Source organism: Helianthus annuus, chromosome 12 (assembly GCF_002127325.2).
Source record: "Helianthus annuus cultivar XRQ/B chromosome 12, HanXRQr2.0-SUNRISE, whole genome shotgun sequence".
In the NCBI taxonomy this organism is placed as follows: domain Eukaryota; kingdom Viridiplantae; phylum Streptophyta; class Magnoliopsida; order Asterales; family Asteraceae; genus Helianthus; species Helianthus annuus.
Window position 1 is genome coordinate 57,127,068 of NC_035444.2, and position 19,064 is coordinate 57,146,131.

The 19,064-nt window shown below is 33.4% G+C and overlaps 1 protein-coding gene and 1 long non-coding RNA gene across 4 annotated transcripts; one reads left to right on the forward strand and one right to left on the reverse strand.

Moving 5' to 3' along the window:
- Positions 1-852: 852 nt before the first annotated feature.
- On the forward strand, positions 853-5,102 carry LOC110895014. 3 transcript variants are annotated; one of them, XM_022142272.2, is made up of 8 exons: positions 888-955; positions 1,086-1,169; positions 1,254-1,357; positions 2,216-2,268; positions 2,358-3,100; positions 3,257-3,334; positions 4,628-4,690; positions 4,763-5,102. In XM_022142272.2, the coding sequence occupies exons 2-8, from the start codon at positions 1,116-1,118 to the stop codon at positions 4,820-4,822; spliced, it is 1,155 nt and encodes a 384-aa protein (XP_021997964.1). In that variant the 5' UTR covers positions 888-955; positions 1,086-1,115; the 3' UTR covers positions 4,823-5,102. The 3 variants fall into 3 exon arrangements, with proteins under 3 accessions (XP_021997962.1, XP_021997964.1, XP_021997963.1); XM_022142271.2 differs by having other exon boundaries at positions 893-958; XM_022142270.2 differs by having other exon boundaries at positions 853-1,169.
- Positions 5,103-14,056: 8,954 nt separating this feature from the next.
- Positions 14,057-15,492, reverse strand: LOC110896731. Its single transcript, XR_002568120.2, has 4 exons — positions 15,326-15,492; positions 15,117-15,230; positions 14,987-15,052; positions 14,057-14,363 (listed from the first exon to the last, which is right to left on the reverse strand). It is a non-coding gene; the product is annotated as an uncharacterized LOC110896731 (long non-coding RNA).
- Positions 15,493-19,064: the final 3,572 nt, after the last annotated feature.

A 19,064-nucleotide genomic window follows, 5' to 3' on the forward strand; every position in this document is an offset into this window, starting at 1 on the left:
CTCGTATACAAAGAGTTTGGTACTACATTATTTGCGCCTTGAATAATTTGGGATTGTGATTACTTTATGATTTGAAGCTTTTATAAAACAAAACATAGAAAACAACCAAATTAGAGAAAAAAATACTCAACTCTTAAAAATCGTAAACTTACTTAAGTTGGAGGTGGGTTGAAAAAACAAACTTAATTTCATGTTTTGTCAGATGTATTGAATTGAGTCGGTGATTAAACATGTATCATTACTAACTTGACCTCAAGTTGTGCTCGCTTGACGCATATTTGCTCATCAAACAACATTAGTCATGTACACATAATATATAATATACCGTGTTTTTTTGAATGTCAAACAAATATCCGTTACTTTGCCAAAAGCTGAGAGATCACTAGCCAGATATTTACATAGTGTCATCAAAACTAAACCAACAGAGCATGAGTCTACACTAAACAAAGGCAAAACTATCAACCCGGCTAATACATGTTAAACCCACTCCAAATTTTTCAGTCAAGACGTTAACATGAATACCGATATTTAAGTTTTGGGCCAATGAGTGACTCAAAAGTGAAATAAATGTCTCGAGGCTTTACACTAATTCATGGCTTATAACTTGTTATTTTTTTAAATAAATTAGTAAAAAATAAATGGTTAAAAGCATGTATTATATATATTGGATATGTAATTTTAAAAAATATATATATATATATATTAATAGTAAAATTAAATGGTTAAAAGCAGGTATTATATATATATTGGATGTGTATTTAAAAAAAAAATTAATTTAGTTGGTTTTTAGTACTAAGTAAAAAATAAATGAGGTAATATGTGAAATAAATATAAAAAATAAAAATGAAATAAGGTAATGTGAAATATATATAAAAAATAAAAATGAAGAGAACTTGATGACGGCGACCGCTAGACGTGAGAAAGAGAGAGCAGACGACCTTGTGACGGTTGAATCGTTGTAACTTGACCCGATTTCCATTTATTAGATCAAAATCCCAATTATATCTAGGGTTTCATATTTCAGTTTCAGTTTCAATTTTAATTTGATTGTTGATGCAAGTATATCTCGATTCTTGATTTCATAGAAATGAGCAGCTAGGGTTTCGTACTGAGTTATGGCAGAGACCTCGAGGTCGCGAGTGACAATCACCTTAGGTCGCAGTGGACAGGTAACCAACCATACCATACTACTTAAGCTGGTTTGTAGGTACAGTGCAAATGGTAGTTATTCTGGTAGCTGTTGATTTGTGCAGGTGGTGAAAAGGGTAGTGGATAGCGTACCACTTCCTCCGGCTGTTGGGACTAAACGTTCTGTTAGAGATAGATTAGGAGATACAGTGGACCTTCATAATAAACGGTGCTGCACTTCTTTCTCTATTTGTTTTCTGATGCATATACAACTTAAACTATCATGTTTGCTTATATCTTCACTTTCTACACAATGCATCTATAACTCACTTTACCAAAGCTCATGCTTAATAATTGTTCCTTAAGTATCAATATTAGGGAAATTTAGTCAGCCAGCATCACTGCCATAGATGACACTTTCTACTCATTATTATTGGGCAATCTGTATTGAAGCTTGCTAGAAAGTAAAATAAGACCATACTATCTATTATTGGATGAGGGAGCATATGCTTAACCGTCTATTTTCAGGCCATAGTTGTCGATAGCGATCGCTATAGCGGGATATGTAGCGTATAAGTATAGTGTCGCTATTAGGGTTGTACTGATGGATAGCGAGAATAGGGACACCTTCTCGCAATTAAATATAGCTATAAAATAGCTGAATTTTAGGTTTTTGTTAAATATACATGTAAAAGAGCATATATACCAGGGTATTTTGATGTAATATACATATAATTTTTTTTTTTAAATTTTTTTCTAGTGTATCGTTATATATAAAATAGCCGTGCGCTATTTATCGCTATTCACTATGTAGCATATAGGTACCTCAACGCCATTTGTCACTATTCACCATTAACAACTATGTTTTAGGCTGTGAATGATTATTTCCCAAGTTTTAGTGTTTTCCTGCATTACACGGGACAAACTATAAAATATCAGGAAATTTTGTAATTTGAATTGGATTTATACTGTATGTTGTATCATTTTGGTTTGGTTTGCAGTTTATATACTTGTAGAGGTTATTGACATGCTTAAAACTTTGCAATGATTTAATGCTTAATATAGTTAATTTCACTTTAATTCTCAGGTCGCGTGGAGATAATGATACATGGAACTTGAAGGCTAGTAATTCCGTGGATGGTAATGACTTTTGTTGATGATTATTGTTTATGTCTGTCTTTTTGGTCAAGTTTTATCATGAGTCCTAATACTACTGTCTATTTGTGAAGATCTTCATCTTCGTAAAGATGATCTACGATTCAAAATCATGAAACAAAAGCAAATCAACAAACATCAGAACATGGTGGACCTTCGTGATATGCTGTCAAGGTCAGCCCGTCCTTCAACTGCTAAGCCTGTTACCTCCTATAGCATGCATGAAACTAGAGATGGAAGACAGAGGGTACCCGACCCAAGGCATATGCCTGAACCAAGACATGAGAGGCAGAGCGTTCCCGAGCCAAGGGGTGATAGACCTCGTGGGCCCGTGTCTAGGGATGATAGACCTCGTGGGCTCATGTCTAGGGACGATAGACAGAGGATGGCTGAACCATTGGATGGTAGACAAGGCATGCCTGAGCCACGTGAGGTTAGAAATCGAGTACCCAAGCTAAATGATGTCAGACCACACGTAGCAGAACGGCCCATCGGTACCATGACAGGTCAATACGCTTCCCTGAGACCTTCAGAAGGTCCTCCCCGTACGGGCTTTTCAGGAGATTCCCCGTGGACTTTGGATCATATTAGGCGTAAATCACCAGATAGGGTTTCGAATACTAGAGGTTTATCACCCCAGAGAAGGCGGGCATTTGAAGATTCTAGACCAGTGGCGTATGGCACTCGGGATGTTAGTGATAATTCAAGGCCTGCGCCCCCCGCATCGTTTCTGACAAAACAACCCCTCTCAATGAAATCTGTGGGGGCTACGCCTTTGGTTGCCCCTGGTGGCAATATGCAAAGAAGTCAATATCCAGTAAGCCATCCATCTTCTTTTTCATGCAATTTATGAATAATTGAACAGTTAAATTAGTTTAGATGTGAAACTGTTTGCCATCCCTTGTTTCCTCATAAATAAAAAAAATACTCATTGCTATTTTTCTTATTTTTTGTTGGTGATTGTTTGTTATAGGCAGAACATCTTACTGTGGAAGGATTTTTGCGCTCATTGGGATTGGAGAAGTATCTGATTTCGTTCAAGGTTGAGGAGGTACTAAGCATTGTTAACTAAGATTAATTCTTCTCATTACATTATTCTTGTTAAGACGTTATAAAATGCATACTACATGAAGGTTTATCATCAACTTTGATATGTTGTTTCCCTGCTTTATTCACACATGTATATGGCAACTTGAAGTTATGTATGGCTGTTAAAAGAGGTCTAGTACGTATATCATCAATTATATGAATCCTTGGTTTAAAAAAGTGCGAGGCGCTCCGAAGCGTTTTGGTTCCAAAAGCTTTAAGCGAAGCTTCAAGCGCGAAGCGAGAGCTTCACGTATTCGAAGCGCTTAAAATAAAAAAAATAAAAAAAAATATTGTACACATCAATATGACCTATTCTACTTGTTAATCAATAATAAACACAAAAACATGATTAAAAAACACACTTAACACATAAAAACACAGTTAAAACATAAATTAAAGTCGAAACACACTTAAAACATAAATGCAGCTCCGAAAACCCGTGCGTGCCCGCACGAATGCAGCTCCGAAAACCCGGGTCCGCGTGAGCCTGTTTTTTGCACGCGCTGTTCAATTTTAATGTTGTTTTCTTTTTCGTTTTTATTGTTGTTTTCTAAAAACAAACTTAAACCTATGCTGAAGCGTCGTTTTTTGTACCTGATTGGGCTGAAGCGTCGCCTCAGACCATGGTTGCTTCGTGCTTAAAGCTCGCCTCAAAACGCTTCATGTGTTATGGCGCTTCAGACCAAAAAAAGCGTTTTACCAAACGCTTCAGCCCTTAACGCTTTAAGCGCGCTTAAAGCTCGCTTTTTTAAACCAAGTATGAATCACACAAGACCTACAAAGAGTTGCTAGCCTTCACTTTATTGTACAGTATAGATGTGATTTCCCACACTAACTATGTTGCACCATTCATAGTTTTCAAAGGCGTAAGGCGCTTAAAAAGCGAGGGTCTAGAATTAGCAAGGCGCATAGCATAAACATGCCATCTTTTGGGGTTTTAGACATGATTTAGGTTTGTTTAGGCTATTTTTGGATGTTTCAGACAAGTTTGCCGAAGGTTGCCGGAGCGCCAGACCGGATGGCAGCAAGGCATTTTCCCTGCGCCTCCCCTTGCCTGAGGGCCTAGGTGTGCGCCCTAAGGGCTTTTGACAACATAGGCACCATTCTTAACATGGTCACAACCCTTGGTTTGTTGTAAAATTATCTTATCTAGTGGGCTCTCTTTGTATAGAATTGGCTGAAAGTTTTAAGGATTATATTGCTACCTGGAATCATGTTTGTTGCTGTAAAGCTGTGCTAATCCTATTGAATGTAGGTTGATATGTCTGCTTTGAGCCAAATGGGGGACCAAGATCTCAAAGAGTTAGGAATACCTATGGTATGTTTTTCTATATCACTTATCAATTAAAGTTTTGTTTCTTATATAATCACAATCAATTACACCCTTCAGGGACCTAGGAAAAAGATACTTCTGGCTCTGCTTGCACGCAGCGGAAGGCAAGCAAGATGAGTTGTCTGATTATACTATACTTGACTCGACACCAAATTTCAGTATTGGGAGTTTCTGGTATGATTAATCACCTTTTTATTTGTTTGCAACCGACAATGGATGTGTATTTTGTTGCATTAGTTTCTGTGGGTTGTATTCTGGCAAGGAAGGACTGGTCCCCATCAGAAGTTTATTTCAAGAAATGATTTTGGTTTATTGTTTGTGTTGCTGGAATATTGTTTTTCAGTGATAACCTTTACCTAAACTCAAATGAAATAATAATTGAACTATAAAATATCAACTGTGTAGTGTTATGTAAAAAAGCTAAACAAAGTCCAACTTTACCAGCCACCAAAATGGACCCGTCTTTATGTTTCTATTTGTCTTAATATCTGGAAGCCCATCTGCAAACATATGCCAGGTATATGGGTTGATGTATTAGTGCTACTTTGACTTAGATATATACATATAAATTTTAAGTAATGTAATGTAGCTAGTGATGACTACTGTTCTCTCTTCATATGGTGTGGACGTGTCACTTTATATGTGATGCATAACACATGTCGTACTAAATCAACCCTTGGATAGGATAGCAACGATCCAAATGGTAGGTATATGTCTGAACCGTTGTATGTCCTATCCGGACTACCTGTTCATCTGCCTGGTAGACTGCGTATCGATCTAATCATCTTTTGGTCGAGTATGTTTTCTCCAGATCAGTAATAGTCAATATATAGTTAAGTTTGGTATATCCGTATATCAAACGAAGTTGAATCTCTTGGTAATTTAGTTCTTAATGACGTGTTTTGTAGGGTGGAGTTATCCTACAAAAGGGTTTTTATCTAAGAAGTGTGAGAAGGGTTTTGAGCCATTGGATGTGTTAATGGATGGTGGAGATTCGGTAGTGGCAAAATTGTAAATAGTGTTATTTAGTTGGGTATTAGTTAAGGCACGTAGGGGTAAAATTATAATTGATCTTGTTTAAAAAAAGAAACTGCCATATATCACTTTAACCAACCGCGATTATCAAGCTAACTCTTCTATCTTCCTTCGAATCGGGATTTTTCAAAATCAAATGGACGATCGACCAAATAAATGGGGTTTAACATGATACAAAAGTAGGCAAAAGATCAAATACAAATAATCTTAACATACTAAACATACAAATTGAAGGAAAACCCAAAAAGACAAGGTGTCATTTTTGTAATTACCATCAACTATCAAAGTTACAACCAAAAATACCTAAAAAAACACAAATTTTTTTTTTTAACATTTTTTATTAAAAAATCGCTACATTTCGTTAGCAAAAAAAAAAATTTTTTTTTTTTTTTTTTTTTGCTGCTACTAAAAGTAGCGATTTTTTAATAAAAAATGTTAAAAAATAAAATAAAATAATTGTGTTTTTTTTTTTTTTTATTTTTTTAGGTTTTTTTGGGGGGTTTAGTTTTTAGCATTTTAGCTTGGGTGGGGGTGGGGGGGGGGGGGGGTTAGGTTTTTTTTTGGGGTGGGGGGAGTGGTTAGGTTTTTTTTAGGTATATTTGTAGAGTAACTTTGATAGTTATTGATAATTACAAAAATGCCACCTTGTCTTTTTGAGTTTTCCTTCAATTTGTATGTTTAGTATGTTAAGATTATTTGTACAAGAACTTTACCCTACAAAAGTAATCTAGATCTCCTCGGTCCTTCACTTCTAAAAATCACTATTTTTCATCATTTCTGGAACATGTTTAAAACATCATGTATAAAATACCATGCTAAGAACATCTTCTAGAAACATGAGTTGTAGAACACCATACTATGAACATCTTATTATGCATAAAACACTATACTAAGAACTTCTTCTGGAAACGAAGGTTGTAAAACACAATGAGTTAAACTAACATCATGTGTTAATGCATGTATAAAGCACTGTACTAACTACTAAGAACATCTTATTATATATAAAACACCAACGTATTTTAGAAAGGCGAGTTGTAAAACACCAAGAATTGAACTAACACTATGTGTTAATGCATGTATAAACACTGTACTAAAAACATCTTATTATTATATATAAAACATCATACTAAGAATATCTTCTTGAAGTAGGTTGTAAAATACAATACATTGACCCAGGACTTTATCAAAACGCCATGTTATGTAAATATGTAGCAACACCATACACAATTAAAAACACCATGTATTGATGTTGTGTTATTGGGGTGGTGGTCCATAGGCAAAGGCAAAGCCTTTAAACATATTGGGAGGGGGAGGTATTGGGTTTAAATCTCACAGACAATAGAAGTAAAGAAATTTGTCGTTAAAATAAATGTATTGATGTTGTGTTATTATGATTGAATAAATCAAAATTGAAGAAGACGGATACCTTCCATAAAAACTGGAAATACAAGTAAATGCATGATAAATATAAAAAATAGTTCATGGTTAAATTGACTAATCCTTGTTGAATACTTAAGTTTGCCACATGTTATGTTTTCATGGCTTCTTAGCCTTCTTAGAAAAATTGGCTTTTGTTGAAGAACCTAGACCTGTTTTGTCATATGGAATAATGAAATCTCTTGACTTCGAGTAGAGGTGCAAAAATCAATTTAAAAACAACGAACAGGTTTAAAAAGTCGAATTGGGTTTTTTTGTTAAGAAAATATATCTGGTTATAAAAAATAACCGGTTTTACATGGTGTAAATCTATAACCTATTATAAGTAACCGTTTAAATTTAAATACCGGTTAACTGATAATAGGTTCAAAAAACCATTTCTTTAACCTATTAATTTTTTTTTTCAAATTGCATGGTGTAAATCTATAACCTATTATAAGTAACCGTTTAAGTTTAAATACCGGTTAACTGATAATAGGTTCAAAAAACCATTTCTTTAACCTATTATTTTTTTTTTTTCAAATTGCATGGTGTAAATCTATAACCTATTATAAGTAACCGTTTAAGTTTAAATACCGGTTAACTGATAATAGGTTCAAAAAACCATTTCTTTAACCTATTAATTTTTTTTGAGTTAAATGCCATTTTAGTCCCTGTGGTTTGGGCCATTTTGCCAGTTTAGTCCAAAGGTTTCATTTTTAACCTGTGGGTCCAAAAAGGTTTCACAGTTGCCATTTTAGTCCACTGAGCTAACTTCATCCATTTTTTCTGTTAACGAGAAGACCAATTTCGGTCATTTATATGGCTGAATTGCCCTTTTAGTTAACAGAATTAAATACAAAATGACCGAATTGGCCTTTTCGTTAACAGAAAAAATGGATGAAGTTAACCCAGTGGACTAAAATGGCAACTGGGAAACCTTTTTGGACCCATTGGTTAAAAATGAAACATTTGAACTAAACTGACAAAATGGCCCAAACCACAGGGACTAAAATGGCGTTTAACTCTTTTTTTTTTTCAAACAAAAAAATTCAAAAAATACATAAATATATAATATAAACTAAATAAACTTCGTTTCATTTATTTATATGTTTGTTTGTGTATGTATGTATGGATATGGGCTAAAAAGTATAATAACCGGTTAACCCAAGAAAAGCCTTGTTACTAGCCGGTTCTAGTTCTAACTTAAATCTACAATTTTTTTTTTCTAACCTAAACCGGTTACTAGTATACCGGTTACTAGTATATCGGTTACAATATTGATTAATAACCGGTTCTTTCTTTTTTTTGTGTGCATCTCTGACTTTGAGTACATTTGATCATGCATTAGATCATTTATTTCCCATTCTCTATCCTCGTCCCTATAACTTATCTCTTATTTTTTTTAAAACCTTTTATATCTTACTCCTCATTATCTGAAAATATAAGGATTCACTTTAGTTTTCGTAGAATATCAGGATTCACTTTAGTTTTCTCTAAAACATATGAGAACGATATAAAATGATGCTTTTAGATGAGTTCCCTTAAGTTTTAATGATAGAGATGGGGACGGAGTTGGGGTGTTCTTATTATGTATATAACGTATATCAATATCAAAAATATATTTCATGAATTAAAGAAATAAGATTATCCGATAAATCTCATTTATTATTTATATCTTGCTCATTTACTAAGAAATTTCATTACGTAAGAACCTATTGTAAGCAAAATAAAAGAATGAATCGGTGTTAGTTATTTAATTAGAACCAAATAAATAATGTTTTTTTTTTTTTTTTTTCTAGAAACTTGTTTGTGAATAATAATCAAACTTGTTTATAATTCCCATAGTGGTTGGCTCACATTTTTTAAATGGAGTCGTTTCCTGTTTCATATATTGGTCCAAACCGTGTACTAATCAAATTTAGTAGTATTACTTTAAGGCATTGGATAAGACTTTTAGTCGATAAAGAATGTTTTCACAATATTATATGAACTCACTCTTTTATATATTAAAATCTCATCTATTAACTAAGCATATTTTTTATTTTTATTATTATATACTTTTTAATACAAATTTTTTTACATTTATTTACTACATCTTTAATACATGCCAAAATGGATTATCTATAGTAAATTTTATTTTTTCCACTGAACGATTTGATTTTTAATCTATTTTAAGATTAAATATATTAATTGAGTATAACAAGTTTCTAGTTAAATAACACTACCACAAAAGTATTATTTATGTTACACTATTTTCATTAATGTGATAGATAAAATTACTTGGTGTATTTTCATTCAAAAATAATAAACTCTTTATTTATAAGCCATAGATATTATATTATATTATTATATTTTTTTTAACGACAAATTTCTTTCATTTCATGTCGTCTATGGGACTTGAATCAAATACCTTCCTCTTCTGAGATGTTTAAATGCTTTATCTTTGCCATATATTATTATCTAATCTAAATATTAATAAAAGACTACAATTAATGCCACATGACACTTTCTCCTTCAACCTTACATTTTTACTCATATTTTCTTTAAAAATATTTTTTACTCTTATCCTTTCTTATATTATTATTATTATTATTATTATTATTATTATTATTATTATTATTATAGTAATTAAGGATATGTCTTACGTCTTCAATTATATGTATTTTAAAAGGATAAAGTATTTTAAGCAATTTAACAAAGTCCAAAATATGTTATCGCAATTACTTAGTATATAAATAAGATGTTACTATATACGACAGAATATTCAAATTATAATACCAATTACACAACTCACAAGACATTAGTAAACATTAAGAGATACAATTTTGTGGAGCTATCGTTTATACTATTAAAGGTGTTTAATTAATAATTACAATAAGAATAGTAAAAATAACTACAGGGTAGCATTCACATTTTATTATTTTTTTTATGTTTATTTTGTAATTTTTTGAAAGTTAGGTCTCAAATTTTTTCATTTTAAAACACGAATGCGCAAGCAAGGCAAACGGTTTATGATGTTTACAACCCATTATACTTGCTAATATTATAAAACAATTATTATAATAAAGACGTTATATAATAATACACATATGCAATCCGTGTGATAAGATTATAATCTTCCTATACTAATAAATGAAATTTTTTTATACACGGGTCACCCTCTGGTGCCTCATCCCTTTTAATAATAGTATTACATATTAATTTTATACACAAAATATAATATAATATTAATTTATATAGTTAGAGATAAACGTCTAAATTCAAATTTAATTAGCAATTATCTATAACAAATATAAATGTATCAAATAATATAATAAGTATAATATTATTTAATATAGTTAGAGATCAAACATATAATTTCAAATTTAATTAATAGTAAATTACTTTTTGAGTCCCTATGTTTTAGTGGTTTTAACCACTTGAATCTAAAATCAAAAGGTTTAACACCTTGAGCTGCTAACTGCTCATTCACACACTCTGTACAAAATTAAAATAACCTTTTGTAAGGTTGAGTTCTCTAAGTTCTCGCAACTTGTAGAAGTTTTTATTTTACCCTGACCATATATATTTGTTAAAATAAAATATATTATTTGGATATAAACAATAATTACTAATAATGTATCAAATCACATGTATAAGCAACAACGAAAATATAATTATTCTTTTGTTTTACTAATTTATTTAAATGATTCACCCCGTGTATTACACGGGGCAATAACCTAGTTATATTTATAAAAGAAAGTTAACTACGACATTTGGTTAAATTTCAAACACATATAATATATAATAAATAGCATATATATTAGTTGCTTACCTAATCTATCAAAAAATATATAAATAAATAAAAAATCTCAATCTGTCAAACATACAATTTACCCCAGAGAGTTTTTTCCTTATTATATTTTATTTTATTTTATTAGATACAATTGTCAACAATTTCTAGAAGGATACAAACATGAAAACTTAGTATTTCTCGTCGAAGTAGTTAGGTAGTGTTTGATACGGATGAATGGAGGTGAAATTGAATAGATATTACTAGATTATTACCCCGTGTATTACACGGGTTGAAAAAAGTGTTATTTTACATACTAAATAATAAAACAATATATCTTTAAAAACCTCATTTATTACATGGGTTGAATAAATGTAATTTTATATATTAAATAATAAAAACTATTATATTTTTAAGAACCACGTGTATTGTAATTTATATACCAAATAATAAAAAAGTTAAATCTTTAAAAACTCTATGTATTACACGAGTTGAATAAATGTAATTTTAGATTAATAGTGTATTAAATAAATATAATGTTGGATAAAGTCTTATATATAAATTTTAAGTAATTAATATATTTGATATATAATAAAATACTAATAATAGTAAAAAATCTAATTTATATACTAAATAATAAATATAAAAGAAAGGCGGAAAACCCAAAAAATAGGTGCCTCCAATGAATGACACGTGTCACATATTGGTTTCTTTAATTATATAGCATAGATATAGATATAGATGTTCACATCATCGGTTGTTTCAATCGATAACATAATTTGTTTTCATATCATGGATCCATAACCAACGCTACAAATGTGACAAACAACACTACAAAAAGGGAGGTGGATATGAAATACCGAGTATAAAGTTAACCGAATAGACTATAAAGAAATTGAACTAAAGTAGAGTATATGGTCTAAATATGGAGTAAATAACAAAGTAAAGTGTGCATGGTCTAAATATGGAAGAGTGAAATAAGTCGTTTTATACTTAAGATTTATGAATATATAATACTCACTGAAATTAAACTAATAATATTTATCCATAAGATATTAAACTAATAATATTTAGTAGGAGGGTTATCTATAATATAATATATTAAACTAAATAATATTTAGTATGGTGATTATCTATAATTAATTAGAAAAGATTAAACTAAAATAATAATTATCTGTAAGAGATCGTCTAATATAATGACAAGTGTCCCTAAAGTGGTTTCTTTTATTATATAGTATAGATAAGGGAATGAAGAAAATGATATTTGGTTGATTAATGGAATGAATCACTTATTCTATAAGATATTTCATTTATTCAAAATCATTCCGTCCACCCCATGTTTTTTTTCATTCTATCATCCCTTGCATCATTCATCAACAACACCACAACCCACCACCTTCGCCACCACCACCATCACCACAACCCACCACCTTCGCCACCACCAACCACTACCGCCTCCAACGCCACTCGCCGCCACCACCACCACCGTCGACGTCACCGTCACCGTCACCACAAACCACCACCGTCGCTGCCGCCACCCAGTTCCACCTCCGGCGCCCAGCAACCACCACCGACGACCGCCGCCGCCACCAACCCCCGCCACCCGTCGTCGCCACCGCACCGCCACTCGCCGCCGCTACCACCACCACCACCCATCATCGTCGCCACCCACCACTGCCACCTATAACCATCCATAATCACTACCACCGACCATCACCACTTCGTATTTATTGCCTACCAAACAATACACAATAATAATTCATTCCATTCACACATAGTAACTAAACAAGATATGGAATGGTAATGATCCATTGTATTTCCTCATCCATTCCATTACCTCGTCCATTTCATTCACTCGTTCATTCCATTACCCCATAATGATAATTTAGATTTTAGACATCATGAGCTTAAATGTTATTTCAGATATATCTTGTGAAACGCAGTAAATAATATATAGCAAGATTTCACTTTGTTGACGAAGGTAATTGGAATTTAACACGAGCTCAGTCCATGGTATTATAGCCTAGTGGTTTATTGGGGGTGAGATAAGGTTTTGGAACCATTAGTTTCTGGGTTCGATTCTCACAAAGGGTGTTTTTTCCAGATTTATTAGGTTTCCTCCTGAATTGGTGTATAGGCATTATAGCCTAATGGAGATGGATATGATCGGATGGTTCTGCCGGTGGCACGATAATACTACAGTGGTCCATGAGTGATTCTACGTTGCCGTTCAAAAAAAAAAAAAACATGGGCCCGTGTATTACTTATAGTTGCATAATTTGTACATTTATAAATTAATATGTTGGGACCGAGATATTTTATTAATTTAGTATGGTTTTACGTATGGCCTTTAAATTTCTAAGTCCAATGTATATTTACAAATTAATTGAATTTGTCAAATTCATTGTTTTTTAATACAAAAAGTTAATTCATGGTAACAAAAAAATAAATTACAAAAACAAGTTTCAATGCACATTTCTTAAATGCATTGCAAGCGGCAACAACTATTCACAATTGTTTGTGGTAATACGAGAAGACAAAGCCCCAACTGTTATGTGCAATGAGAAGATTTAAAGATGAACTCCAGATAGATTTGAAGTTCAACAAAAAACAAATAAACAGACAGATAGTATTTCAAAAAAAGTTATTATCTTGTTATTATATCAATTGGGGTTCAATTTTATACTCGTCCCAAGTTCGGACTGAACAATTTTTTAATTTTATCGAAGTTATTAATTTATCAAGTATTAATTTGTAAATTTTATTATTATTTATAAAAAGTAGAGTAAACTTTCATTTTGCTCCTTGCGGTTTGGTCACTTTAACGGTTTTGTCCCAAACCTTTAAAAATAGCCATTTTCTATGATTTTTCCGTTTTGCTCCCCGCCTCTAACTCCATCCAAATTGTATGTTTTTTCATTTTGCTCATTGCAGGAAGCAAAATGGAAAAACCATAACAAACTATTGGAGGAAAATGACTATTTTTAAAAATTTGAGGCAAAAATATTAAAATGACCAAACCAAAGGAAGCAAAAGAGAAGCTTACTCTAAAAATTACATGGTATAGATGAGGGGGAAACCGGTATGAACGGTCCGTGGTCAATCTATTCAATAATTTAGTATAAAACTAGTTGTTCCCCAACCGCGCGTTGCGCGGTAGATCAAGCATATTTAAAACGTGTGATGACGAAAGTCTAGGGACCGTATGATAGCTTTGTTAAAGTTTTACAAGTAGAGAAATTTGACCCTAGAAACTGCACTCACAATTAGAATTAAAAAATAAACACCAACCTAACTACAAACTAAAGGAAGCCCATGTTTAAGCTTGTGTACCTTAAAAGACATCTCTACTTTAGTAATGTGCCCCATCTGGTGTCCCTTGTCAAGAAGTATAAGCGCTCCAGTATTCTTCACCACGTGCTAAAAGTACGCCTAAAAGAAATACCAAGTTTAAAACTATAAGTAACTAAACGTAGAATTATAAGAAAGATTATCATTACTTTTTCTTTTAGACTCAAAAGAATAAAGGATCAACTAAAACGAACATAAAATCTTAATCTTACAAAACTTACTCCGACTTCTTTTTTCAGTTTTGCGTCCGTAAATATGTTTATCTCCTGAAGACCATCACTTTTTTTATGTCTTATGTTTCTACTCCAATTTGTAATGTTTGGAAGCAATTCCAAAACTGAGTACCTATAACCACATCTATGATGTGCCTATATTATTGTTATTCATCAGAAAACACACACCTCACAACACAGTCCATAAATGATCCAAAAGATATGAGCATGCTGCATGACTGTTTGGGTGAAACACAAATCAATCACGACTACCAAATAACATCTCTATCATCTGACCATCAGCATAACATTAGGTCGCCAATGTGATTAATGTGATAACGTGGTGCAAAAAACATAAAGATAAGCAATAACTAATATAGCATAAGTTTTATTATGACTACACAAATCCATCTGGCATATCCTTAAAGTTCAAACCCTATACTCGTGTACATATAGCATACCAAAAACCACTGCAAAAACATTAATCCAAACCTCGAGATGTTGCACAGCTTCAGAACTCAATCCAACAGTAGCTGCAGCCAAGCCAATCAACCCTCCCTATATATAGCAACATCCGATCACAAACAATGCAAATAATATTCCATAACTATTCTCGCTATACCTTGCGGTGATTCGCCTGAGGCGAGTATGTATACTCATGAGTCAACAATTTAATCACAGCAGTAATCTTATCATGATCTCCAGCCGCGGTCAAATTCTTCACAATTCCTTCAACCTAACCAAACACCACAAAACTCATCACCATCCAAAACCCTAACAAACACATCACATTTCATAATTCAATCAAAACAACCAAAAATCAACCCTAACCTCAAGCGCAACATTGTTCCTCTTCTCATACAACTTATCTGATAAATTCCGCAACACTGCGGCCGGAATGGCAGATAAAGCCCCGCCGTCTCTATTTCGACTTCGAGCCACGACGCCGTCACTGTTGCCATCATGGTTCACCGGCTTCGCGCCGGAGGCCGGTGACCGGAGACTCACAAATGATAGCAAATTGGTCCGTGTGACAGATTTCATGTTGCATACTCCGATTGAAGGCGATTCCGAAGCCCTAGTGTTCGATTAGGGGGTTTTCAGGTGGCAATCAATGGTGATTGTGGTGACGACGGAGGTTAGCCGATGTGCGGGACGGAGTCGATGACGGAATTTGGCGAAGGTTGTGTTGCCGACCTCAATTTGGGGCCGAGCAGTGGTGATCGGTGGCTGGCGCTCGAAAACCTAAGTTGTTGCTGTTGTGTAGCCAAGGTCAATGTGGGGGAGACCGGTATAAGCGGTGCAAAGTACAAACACAAAAGAAGCAGGTTTTATCAGGTGAGTGACGTGGGTGCTACTGTTCCTAAGGCCTTACGTGAATTGTATATATTGAATAATTGTTATTGTTGTCTTTTTTTATTTAAAAATAACATTCTTTCTTAATGTTTTCCCTTAGTTGGTCATTGTAGTAATCATAAAAAAATGACGTAAAATGAATGTTTTTCTAAAAGGAACATTTTTCTATTATATAACGATCAGTGTAGAACGCCAACATTTGTATATTTGTACCAGTTGATGTCTTGTCTGTGTTGCTCGGTAATATGCCAAATATTTCTCAACTAATTAAAAAAAATATTATTATAGTTTTGGTAAAAAAAAAAAGACTAAAACGATAGGAAGACCGTAATTTTAAGCTCGGGGCAAAACTGTAATTTGTCAGGACTAATAAGTGAGTGTTAAGCAGCTCCTTGACACGAATAAAAAATTAAATTGAGTCAACCAATTAAAACAAAACACTTCTATTGTTTTGCAAAAAAAAAAAAAAAAAAAAAAACTAATATGATGGCAATACTATAATTTTGAACTGATGGCAAAACTGTAATTTTTGAGTAGAGTAAAATCGTAATTTGCCAAAAACTAAAGCGATGACTATATTGTAATTTTGAATCATGGGCAAAATCGTAATTTTGAACAGGGGCAAATTCGTAATTTTAAACTAGGGGTAAAATCGTAACATACCTGAGCCAATGGGGGAGTGCCATGCAGCAGCCTAACACTATTCCCCCCCCCCCACACCTTAAAAAAAAAACTAAAACAATGACAATATTGCAATTTTTAACTGTAGGCAAAATTGTAATTTTGGGCTAGGTTCATATAAGTCATGTATGGAGGTTTTAACTTAGTTAATTGACCGGTTGGTAATGAATACGAAAAGGAAAGACAGAATGTAAAATAATCTAAACAACCGAACAATGTACAACGCAGGTGTGCCAACACGACATAGAAAGAATTAACTAAGTGTCGGAGGCTGGACGGGGTTCACTTGTTCTAGTTCTAGGAGATTGTTTGGGTGTTCATTTTACGAGTTTAAGTGAGGTGGTAGATGTAGATTGTAAACCAAGGTTCCCACAGAACACACACTGACATTCCAGAATCATCTATTTTGAAGATAGTGATCTGGTCAGTCATTCAGCACTTGAAAATCGTCGGAACTTGGTGAATAGTTACATTCGGATGAAGTGGGAGTCCCCTTTCGTACGAGAGGGATGTCCCTCTCGGACGGGTGGGCCAGCCATTCGGACGACTGGGACTATTTCTTAGGTAAAATCAGTTCGGTTTTGTTTGAACTAATTACCTACTCAACTGGAATTGGCTCAAACTTGAATCCACAGCTATTGACTTAGCTTGTGAGCTCATAGAACCTCAGATCCGGATGAGTTCGAAGTCAGAAAGTTTGTGAAAAGGTTTTTGAAAGATCTACTTCGTTTCCATCTTGGTCCTCAACTGAGTTGAGTGTTTACATTAGCTGCCATGGCAGATCTGATAAACCAAACGGAGATTTGTGAAGAATCTTTGTAAATAGTTTGATGAAAACAGAAGAAAAGTAGAAGAATGAAGAGGAAATCAGTTGTTTACGAGCTAAATACTCACTTAGGAGTGATTGAGATGAGTTCTAAGTGAATTGCTCGAAGTTGGTTTGAGAGAGAATTCAGAAGTTGAAGGTTTAAAATGAAGGAAATGGACTTTTATTTATAGACTAGAAGTGGCACTTTGGGGCGAGAGTGCAATCGGACGAATGGGCCAGGCCCATTCGCACGAGAGTGCCAGGCCCAAAAGCCCAATTTCCAATTTTGCTATATTTCGACGGTTTTAAGCGTACAAGTGCAATGTATAAGTGTTGTGCATAAATAAAGGAATGTATAAATATATTTTGTATGTATAATAAGTATGAATACTCATGAATTTGCATGTAAAATTGTATCAAGTATGTATGTAACACGAATAATCGAAAAAATATTTGTGAATAATGAATAACACAAGTATATAAAAGATGGAATCTTCATTATGATTCAAGTCTCGGATTACAACGTTTGGAAGGAAATACGAATATAAAGGAATACAAGTTTCATTAAATGGAAAGTATAATAAACTTGCTAAATAAGGAAAGTCACAAAAAGCGAGGCGTTACAGTCTCCCCTCCTTTAAGAAATTTCGTCCCGAAATTTAGGAAGATGTAACGAACAGGTGAGGATACTTAGTCTTCATTTCACTTTCGAGTTCCCAAGTAAACTTAGCGCCACGCTTTCCTTCCCATTGTACCTTAGCAATAGGAATTAGATTGTTCCTCAATTACTTCACGCCTCGATCCATGATGTCAACAGGTTTCTCCACGAAGTGTAGGGTCTCTGTAACGCCCCAAAACTCGGCTCTAAATATTTCATTTAGACATTTTATTAGGTTGGCATAAGTAAGTAGGATTTATTGGTTAAGTGGGTTGTTTCACTAATAACCAAGTCACCTCCCTTGGTTAGATAGTGTTGGTTATAGATTGAGAGTGGAAAACAATGGGGCCAACTATGTTTAATTAACAAACATGAGGGACTAATGTGGGTTAAAATGAAAGTTGGGATATTATAAGGAAATAACAACACACACAAACACACATCTCGTGTGTGTTCTGGAACGATCAGGAGCTCCCAAAGGAGCCAAACCCTAGCTCAAGCTTATATGATCAAATTTAAGGGTAAATCGAAGCTCAAAATCATGAATAAACACGGATTAATGCTCACCATCACAAGAGGATCAAAATGTATGTCTCAAAACTAAGATTGGTGATCTTGTATGAAATGGGTTATGTCTTAATCCATGATTGGGATGAAATTGAGCATGAGAATGTATTAGTATCATGATATAGAGCATAGATTACATATGGTTTAGGTTAATTAGATGATTAGAGATGAAACCCACATATAGTAGTGAAGATGATGATATGGATAATCATGCATGTTTAATTGTTGTATAAAGTTTATGTATGATGTAGTATGTAATGAGTGATAGTTAGTTAATTTGGGCATATTATGAGGATTATATGATTCTAAGTGGAACTTGATGATCTTGACATGAACTTGTAATACTATGCATGAATTAGTTGTATATTGTGCATTAAATGGTGTACGCACACCAAGTGTTTGATGAAATGCCTAAGTGAAGTTAGGACGTGAGATTGTAGGAGACGGCTTGACATATATGAATGGAATATGATAATGATATGACTAGTAGTTTACTAACT